The 8,958-nt window shown below is 41.3% G+C and overlaps 1 protein-coding gene across 1 annotated transcript in view; it reads right to left on the bottom strand.

Annotated features, from left to right (window-relative positions):
• LOC128850504 (AN1-type zinc finger protein 5-like) overlaps nt 1-8,958 on the bottom strand; it is a 33,346-nt gene that overhangs the window by 21,443 nt on the left and 2,945 nt on the right. The window contains exon 4 of the mRNA XM_054055091.1: nt 2,444-2,450. Within this exon, the coding sequence (XP_053911066.1) occupies nt 2,444-2,450 (7 nt within the window). The remainder of the gene's footprint in view (nt 1-2,443; nt 2,451-8,958) is intronic.

Below are 8,958 nucleotides of genomic sequence, written 5' to 3'. Positions count from 1 at the left end.
AGTTCTCCAGAGGGATTGTTCCTGGCCAGGATCCTGCTTCCTTCCAGCAGCTCATTCAAAGTTCCGAGGGACTCGCGGCATGCCACACAGATAGGTGGTTATCAGCCTTCCTCACACGGGGCACCAGTTTGCCGCGATTAAGAGACGGGACGCAGCTTGATGCAAGCAAATGTCGTCTTTATTGTGCAGCTAACTTATGTTTATACCAGTTACAGCTAATTTAGGCTCATACATATTACAAAAAGCGAGCTCAGTATTGGCTAATACAAAAGGGTCTTCTGCCTCACTTAACGACAATTTCCTGCCATTCAACAACGAGTACCCGCGATCAAGCCAGCAATCTTTGTTAAAGTTCCTGTCTCACTCCCTCCCAGGGCCTGTGGCGGACAGGCTCCAGCGCGTCTGTCTTTATCAACTGATCTGTGCTGGGGGTTTTCCTGAAGCAACCCCCAGCTGTTGCAACACACAACCTTTTCAGAGAAGTGATATTTCCTAATATTTAAACCTTCCTTGGCGTAACTTGAGGCAGTTTCCTCTTGTCCTGTCACTTGTTACTTTGGAGGAGAGATGAACGCCCACTTCACTACAATCTCCTTTCAGGTGGTTATAGAGAGCGATAAGGTCTCCCCTTGGCCTCCTCTTCTCCAGACTAAAGGGCCCCATTTCCCTCAGCTGCTTCTCAGTACTCCAGACTGTTTGCCAGCTTTGTAACCCCTTGCACACGCTCCAGCCCTTCAGGGACTTTCTTGCAGTGAGGGGCCCACAACTGAACACAGGATTCGAGGTGTCACCGACGGAGGGGGAGTTCAGGACAGAGATAAGGAAGAATTAGTTCGGAACGCTAGCCAGCATTTACAGAAATGGAATGATCGGGTACAGAAATCGAATGATCAGGTACAGAACTCAAATGATTGGGAAAAGGCCGGCCCCTTCCTTTATGAAAAATTAAAACCTAGACTTAGTGAGTGGGATCTCCCCACTCTGGGTAAAAACTTATATGTAGACTTGATGCAGAGAATAGTTACGGAATTAATCCTCACAGAATCAATTAAGTTGGAAAAGACCTTTAAGATCATTTGCAATTGAGCACAGAGCATCTGTTGTTAATGCTGGAAGGAGTGGCTTTTTTTTTTTTCTAGCTGGGACGTTAAACTGTAATGAGAGATGCAATTATTCAGGCATAACTGACTGCGCTGAGAAACACACTATTGCTACAGTAAAGAACAGTGAGACATATTTCTCTGGTGGAAAAGAAGTCTTTTGACAATAGTGTTGTTTCAAATATTTCATCAGTTTCAGTGGAATTTAACTATCACCTTGGATAGAAAAACCTTCTTCACTAGGAATTTTCTCAGCTGGTGAAATGTATCCAGCATGGGCTTTAAGTAAAAGAGTTCATATCTCTGAACAATTCAGTGAGACAAGTGCTCACCTGAGAGATCACAGAAGCAGTGTTTTTTGTATCCCTATGTCAGTCTGGAATAATTTTTCTGGGATGATGAAAAAGAGCTGCTCCGATCATTAGTTCGCGAATTACCACTTCTAGGGTATACACAAAATGCAGCTTAGCCTGTTAGCACCATAAAGTTGTTGCAAGCTAATGTTTGTTCTGTGACCTCTCTGATAATTAAAATGCAAATGAACAAAAAGAAAAAAAATATATGAAAAAGAAAAGAAGAAAGAAAATAAAATTTCACCCATTGCAAATAGAACAGATTGTCTCTTGGCAAATGTGATCTGTAAGTCCTCCTGGGAGTATTAGGCTGTTGTGGGACTAGGCACCGAGGTGGCTTGAGCAACTCTTGCTTCTACACAATATGTCTTCTGTGAATCCACAGAGGACTTCAGCCATTCTACTAATAACTCTGGCCCCTCCATCTTCATACTAAAGAAATCTCACCCCCTTCTCATTTATTGAAAATAATGAAATTGGAGAAAAACTACAGCAAAGCGGAGTGGGGTCAGGAACCCCAGAGCTATTGACAGTGTTATGTTCTTCATGTGGAGAAAGGAAGGGTATGTCCTTAATGGCACACCGTCCACTGCTTGGCACACCTATCCTTCTGCAGAGATAACCGTACTCTTCCTTCCTATGTAAGGATGTAACAGGGACTGAGTCAGATCAGACCAATGGTTTATCTAGTACAACTGTCCTATTTCTAGTAGGACTGATAAACGTGGACCCGCAGTAGGATAGCAAGACACAGCAGGAACCTTCCCCTCTAGACCCCACCCTGCTTTCAACCAACACACCAAAGATATTTAAAACCGACTTGGCAGTGAGGGTGTGTTTGGTTTAGCTCCTTAGTTTGTCTAATCCCTTTCTGAAACTTGCACATTTTTGCTTGATATCACATCCAGTGACTGTGGGTTGTAGCTGTTTTTTATGTGTTGGATAGTACAATCATTTCTTGTGTTTGTTTCAGACTGAGTGCCTTGACACATTCCTGCTTCCTGGACTGCATGTTGTAGTGAATCATGCACTGTCACCTTTTCCATTAGCGTCACTGTCCTTCAAACTGGTTTCAATGAAAAGCTGGAATGTTTCGTGCTTCTTATCATCTTGACTTGGATTTGTCAAAAGGCTTTTTTTCATGTATTTATTTTGCTATTTGTTTCAACAAAGAAAGCTTAGGGATGGACAAGCAAATTACACATGAAGTGGACGGGGTTGGTTTCACAGAAAGCATAGAGTAACAGCTACTTCTACCTATCTCCCAAGCAAAACAGATCATTTCATAGACCTGGAAGCAGTGGAATATTTTGTACCTATTGTGCAAGGGGAACAACAGCTTGAGATGTACCTGTCATCACGGAAATGCCTGGTATCCCTGTGCCAAGGCCGATGGATATGTTGAGCTGGGCCTTGCTGAAGGACGGCATCACATTCAGGGTTGGCCAGACTTTAGACAAAATATTGTACGCTAACATCATTGTCTTCATCCAACTCTGATTAACAGTATCAAGTGTCCATGTTTTCTTCCTCCCTGTACAAACGTGTGGGATGATAAGTGCTATGAAGAAGAGAGCAGTAGCTGTATGCCAGAGCATAGAAAGAGAGGAGAGAAACAAGGGGAGATTTCCTTTCTCTGCACTGGTCCTCCAAGTACAAGAAATTGTCCTCCGAAGTACAATGAAGTAAGCATTCAGATATCATGGTGACAAACGTGGAACAGGTGGACGAAATACACGCTCTTGGTATGTAGCAAGGGTGTTTGTAATTTGTTATCTAAACTGAAGATTATCACGCAACCCCAACATTCTCATAGAAACAAAGACCATCAAAATTTCCCCTGGCTTTCCCTTGTGGAAGAAGGTTACAAAATGGAAGTCCTAGACATTACCAAGAACCACTTTGTAATAATACTTCAGTGCTTTAAAAAGACTTATCCATCCTTTCACACCAAAGGGAAAGAAAATCAGCATGGAGCTGTTGCTTCTCCTGTCTTTGTCAGAACCCAGGAAAAACTAGCTGGACTCTTCTTCTACTGCTTCCCTGCCAAGAGGAGGGATATAGTGATGTTCATCTCTCTTAGCGTTGCGATTCATCTGCTGGGCCTGTCCCTCTCTGGAGAAAAGAAAGACACTGCTGACTGGCTGCAAAAGTCTAAGCAACTTCCTCTGATATTCAGAGAAAGACTGCATGTTATTACTCCCCTCTGTGATGCTCATTCTCCCTTGGGGGAGTTAAACCTTTCTGCGCACACAATTTTACCACATACTTCCAAAGTAACAGCATGGGAAAATGCTTATAAAGGGGCCTTTTGCCTGTTCAATAGAGAACACTGCACCTTCCTTACTAATATTGCCTAAATAATTGCTTTGAGAGGTTCAGTTATTTAGCCAGGCTTCTGAAGTGGTGATTGTATATGTGATGCTAGTGCTAAATGCACTAAACTGTCCTTTACATTTCCGGAGCTAGTGACTCGCTGCATTCACTAAATCTCTACATATTTTACCCCAAAATATGGGAGCTGAGCTAATGAATTTGAAAGAGATATTTAATAAGCAGATTCCTCCACTGCCCCCACAAATGCATGCTAATAATCAGACAAATTAAGCATGAGCATGATCTGTGTGGTGTCTCCCACTGGCATAAATAGCTCCTACTGCACTTTCCTCGCTCTATTTACTGTGCAGAGAAAGATCACCTTTAGGGAACCATGGCCTTTTCAATACTAAAATTACAGTTGAACATAACACTAGAGTTTCAAATATTTGTCAGTGGGCTTGGAAACTCCTATTTAAGCATTTTATAGTAGCATCATAGAAATAGAACAAATGCTCTTACACACTGCTTCTTGTATGTCAGACCACCTAAATATGACACAGAGTTCCTCATTGTGAACCACTATAAAATTTTGAAAAAGAAAAAGTGTGCGTCTGGTCTCTGAAAATCACAAGGCTTAGCTTCTCTACAGACAGCACTTGGACAACTGAAGTAGGAGACCAAGAGACAGGGATTTTCAGATCCATTTCTCATTTAGAACAGAGCCGTGCACCAATGAGGTGTGTTTGAACTACAGACTTTGTAGAAATACAATGACCAGGTTTGGGAAAACACAATTTCATGCAATCGTTTTGCCCCTACTCCAACTAAGTTATATTTGGTTAAGGAAATAAACAGAAGACAGTAACTTAAATGATGCTAGAAAAACATGCTGTGAAAAAAGGCATAGTTAGTAGAAAAAAAGTGGAAGTTATCCAGACTATTTAGGACTTGCAGTCAATAGTGACATTCTTCTGTCAGCATTTTTAAAAATAGCCCTCTATTTGTAGTGCAAACCAGCATACTACTTCTAGTCAGAAGCTTGCTGTGCGTATATTAATTTCCTTTCTCCAGTACTAGTAAGATCTGCAAAGATACATTCTTGACATAACCTTTTACCGTGATTAATTAAAAAAATAAAACCCAAGCCCAAGCTTTTCAAATTATGTGAACTGCTTTAAGAAGATCACAGATAGGTTTTATTCACACTGTTTAAGTGGTACAAGGAGGAGAAAGGGCAGGAAAGCAAAGAGGAAAGCAAAGGCAACCCGAAGCTGCTGTGAGAGTTAGTTAAGCAGTAAGGATGTTTCTGAGGCCTGGTAGCAGAAGCGTAAGGATATTCTTCCATTTTGCTGCTTTTATTGTTTGGCATGAGCGTGACACAGCTGCTTCCTGAGCTGAAATGCCAGCAACTGAAGATTTTTAATAGCCCGATTGAGGACAAAGTATGGTGTTGAGTGGATTTTAGCCTCTGTAGAAGTACACTGGAGTACACGGGTATTTTGGGGCAGTGTTTGCTGTAAGGTAAAAATAGAAATGGTTACCTCTAGGCTTCATCTGGTTTTGCGTGCCTGCTCAATGTGATGGAGATGTGGCTTCTGTAGTACTTGCGCAGGTCCCAGCCAAAGGGCTGTTGCACCTCCCTGGTCTTCTCCCACTGGAGGATGGGTTTGGTCTGCACTTGGGGTATCCCCAGATCACGGCAGCATAACCTACCCACCCTCTCCGTGATCTGTGGTATTCTTTGAAATGTGGCTTTTTAACTTGAACCACCGGTAAAAACAAATCAGGGAGCAACTGCTTCTCTTAGGGCTGAAAAAGTAGGGCTGCAGGAGACTCAAGAAGCTGATGTCAACAGCTTGGTAATATGGCTCAGCTGGAGCTTGGGCCCCAGTGCTGTGTCCTTGCTGACCCCTTTCCACGTGTCGTCCTTACCTCTGTTCACTGGGAACAGCAACCCTACTCACCATCCGAAAGGCTCAGTAAAACAAAGAGGAAGGGGGCTGTAAAAGTCTTGATGGTATCATTCAGTGACATAACGTTTGGTCTCTAGTAGCTATTTGCAGATAAGTGTTAAATGCCTGTATTTACTGAAGGCTGGACAACACTAAGAAATTACTCTGTGCTGACCTGTGATTCACTCTCACTAGAGGACAAACGGTTAAACAGAACAACCTCTGCTTATGTGAAACCCTGAGTAAATTAAATTGTAACTTGAGGCTATTTCCTAACATGATATGATATCCAAACTCTGGCTTAGAAAATATTACTGAGGAGCCGGTGATCTGTTCCCACTTTAGGTCCTTTAATAATTGTCAGCTGCTTACACGTAACAGATTAAATTACTAATATCAGCAAAAATATCACCTTAAGTCACATGTAAATGCATTTCTGAAAGCTGCTGGTTAAGAGCTCAGACTTGGGTAGCCAACCTTGAAAATGCCAACCTCAATCTCACTACTACCTGCTTGAAGCTATTTTGCCAATTTGTCTTGGCAGCAAGGTGGAAACTTAAACCCGTTAGCAGCCTATGCAAATCCTGTGTGGCAGTCTCAACTCTCCTGCCTGTCCCTGCATCCTCCTTGTACTAAATCCAGTAGCTGGTGAACTTTCCATGAGCTGTTGTGGTGACTGTAATAGCAGCAAAACATCTTGGGTCCCACAATGTCAGACAGAATGTGAGCTTCCAGCAGAAATACACAAATCTGAATGAGTGTCATTTATCAAATGAATCCAGTATAGCAATTGAAGGAACTATCTGATTCTCACTCTGAAGACTGTAACGAGACTGAAAGGAATCAAGATTTTTCCAGGGTCATAAACCTACTTGCTCCTCATAAAACCCATGCAATGAAGGAAAATCTACTTTAGAATAATCCTGTTTAAACCTAGTCTGGCCTGGTCTCCCAGAGGCACTATGGAAGCTCCTGTGCCCAAACTGTCTCAGAGTCTTCCTTGGGAATTCAGGACATACTCATCATGTGTTCACCTTATTACTGACCTGTTAAAGTAAACTTTAAATCTACAGTACAAATGCTGTCTGCTCATGGAAAACCCTCATCAGCAAATAAGACAACTGTGTGGGTTTTAAGCAATATCAATATAAAAGGTAAACAGTAGGTAAACGGGAATGAAGAACAGTTACTTAATTTTGGTTTCTTTTCTTCAGATCTGTGCTGCAATCTTGGTGATGTTCCAAGTGAGGATGCACAGTGGGACTTCACACTGTCTTGTTGTGTTGCAAAATCACCAAACAAGGAAAAATATTAGCAGGGCGCTGTAGGTATCTGAAGATGAAAGGTCTGAGCTGTATTGAGCATTTATCTACCTACGTCTTTGCCATGCAGTACCTTGGCAAGCACTTGTGCTTCTGACATGTCTTTCACAAAAAAATACACCAGAAGCCGATTAAACATTGCCACCAAAATGCTTTCATAAAACAAAATACATTAACCATGTGTTAAGACAACTGTCAATGAATTCTGAAAATAAACCAGTACGAAGAAGTCCAAATACAAATCTCCAAATACACCTGGCTAACAGTTAAAGACATCTTTCAGACACTGCGTAAAAGGACTGAGATCCCTATGGCTGCAGTGAGAAAATCAAGCTGAAAGAAAAGTTCTGCTGTGAGCAGAGCCCCATACTGCATCATCACTTCAGTGTATGCTTTATGTCATATTACCTCTATTTATATTGACTTCATTATTGTACCATCAGAAGGAGCATAGGAAGAACTTGGAAATGTGAACCAAGGAGAGCAGGTTAGAAGTGACTTACCGTTAACAGTGCTCACAGCCCTATCAAAACAACCTCAAAAACCTAACAAAACCCATTAACAATGCATTTTAAAACTGTAGATTTTTCCCTAACAGCAGACAAAAATATGATGATACTGGCTGGCTGTGGGTATGGAGGAGAGCAAAACCAATTCATTTTTCGCCTGAATTAAAGTAGTTTTAGCCTAGAAAGTGGAGTGGCAGGCAGCTAAGATGTCTTGAGTCCAATTAAGTAAGTACATTTAGCTATTACGCTGTCAGTGACTCTAACACTTTCCTTGGACTTAAATACGTCTCATGAGCAACACAGCCTTGGTGGTACATTAAGCAAACGTGGCCCTGGTCTGTCACTAGGGAAGGTCGTCTTATGCTGACATTTCAGCTTGTCTTACACCGAGACGGTCACTTTATAACTACAATATATGATATTGCAAACATCAGGCTTCTGTTCAGTTGAATTCTTTGAGGATGAATGTTAACTGGAAGAATATTGAAAAAGATGACTGAACTTTATATACAAAATTCCTTAATACGCACATAACTCCCTATATATATATCTCTAAAAAAACCCAAAACACGCAAAACAACTAAAAAAAAAAAAGAAAAAAAAGAAAAACCCCCAAACTAAGAACTTGCTCCACAGTCATACTAACGTAATTGAGAATAGTTGTCACCTATGTATAGATTAAAAATAGCATTGTGCTGCAATGGTTGTGATCCAGCTTCAGGAGCATTGTCATAGGAACTCAGAAGGAGGAGGGGGACCTCTGGAAATATCATCACTTGGCACAGCCTATGGGTAACTTCAACAAGTCTTCCCAAGTACAGCCTTTGCTCATTTGAAAAAGTAGACAGTGAAGACTGAGACACTCAAACGACCACAATCAGTACTATTACCCATCCTGAAACACTTTGTAACATGACAGTATCAAACCCAGGCACGTTCTCCTCAAATATTAATTTACACGGCATTCCTAAGTTCAAAAGCAATAAGGAGAAAAACATTTTATGCTGCAGTGGAGTAGCTGATTAATAAAGAAAGGTAGAAAAATGGTAATTTTGATGCTTTAAAGCAGTTCCATCATTAAGTTATAGAATTAATCCTGGAAAATGAAGTCCCAGATCATTTCTGTGTTCCCTAACTGGAGCTATATACAGTGGCTGCAGTCATAACTTACTGTATGAGTATCAGCTGACTGGTGGGATGTGTATTATCCATTTCAGATTTAAGTGATTTTTACACAATGAATATGTCTTCCTCCAAAACAATATGCTGTGTATTCTGTCCTTCTTCTCAATGGGAAGGATAAATCTGGCACATTTAACTAACAGTATTGGTTGCTGAACCTGACAATAATTCTGCCCAGGTCTGCTGGTGAAGATGTGGATAGAATGTGTCGTCAGGGTACT

Source organism: Cuculus canorus, chromosome Z, assembly GCF_017976375.1.
Source record: "Cuculus canorus isolate bCucCan1 chromosome Z, bCucCan1.pri, whole genome shotgun sequence".
In the NCBI taxonomy this organism is placed as follows: domain Eukaryota; kingdom Metazoa; phylum Chordata; class Aves; order Cuculiformes; family Cuculidae; genus Cuculus; species Cuculus canorus.
This window is presented reverse-complemented; position numbering and strand designations above follow the sequence as displayed.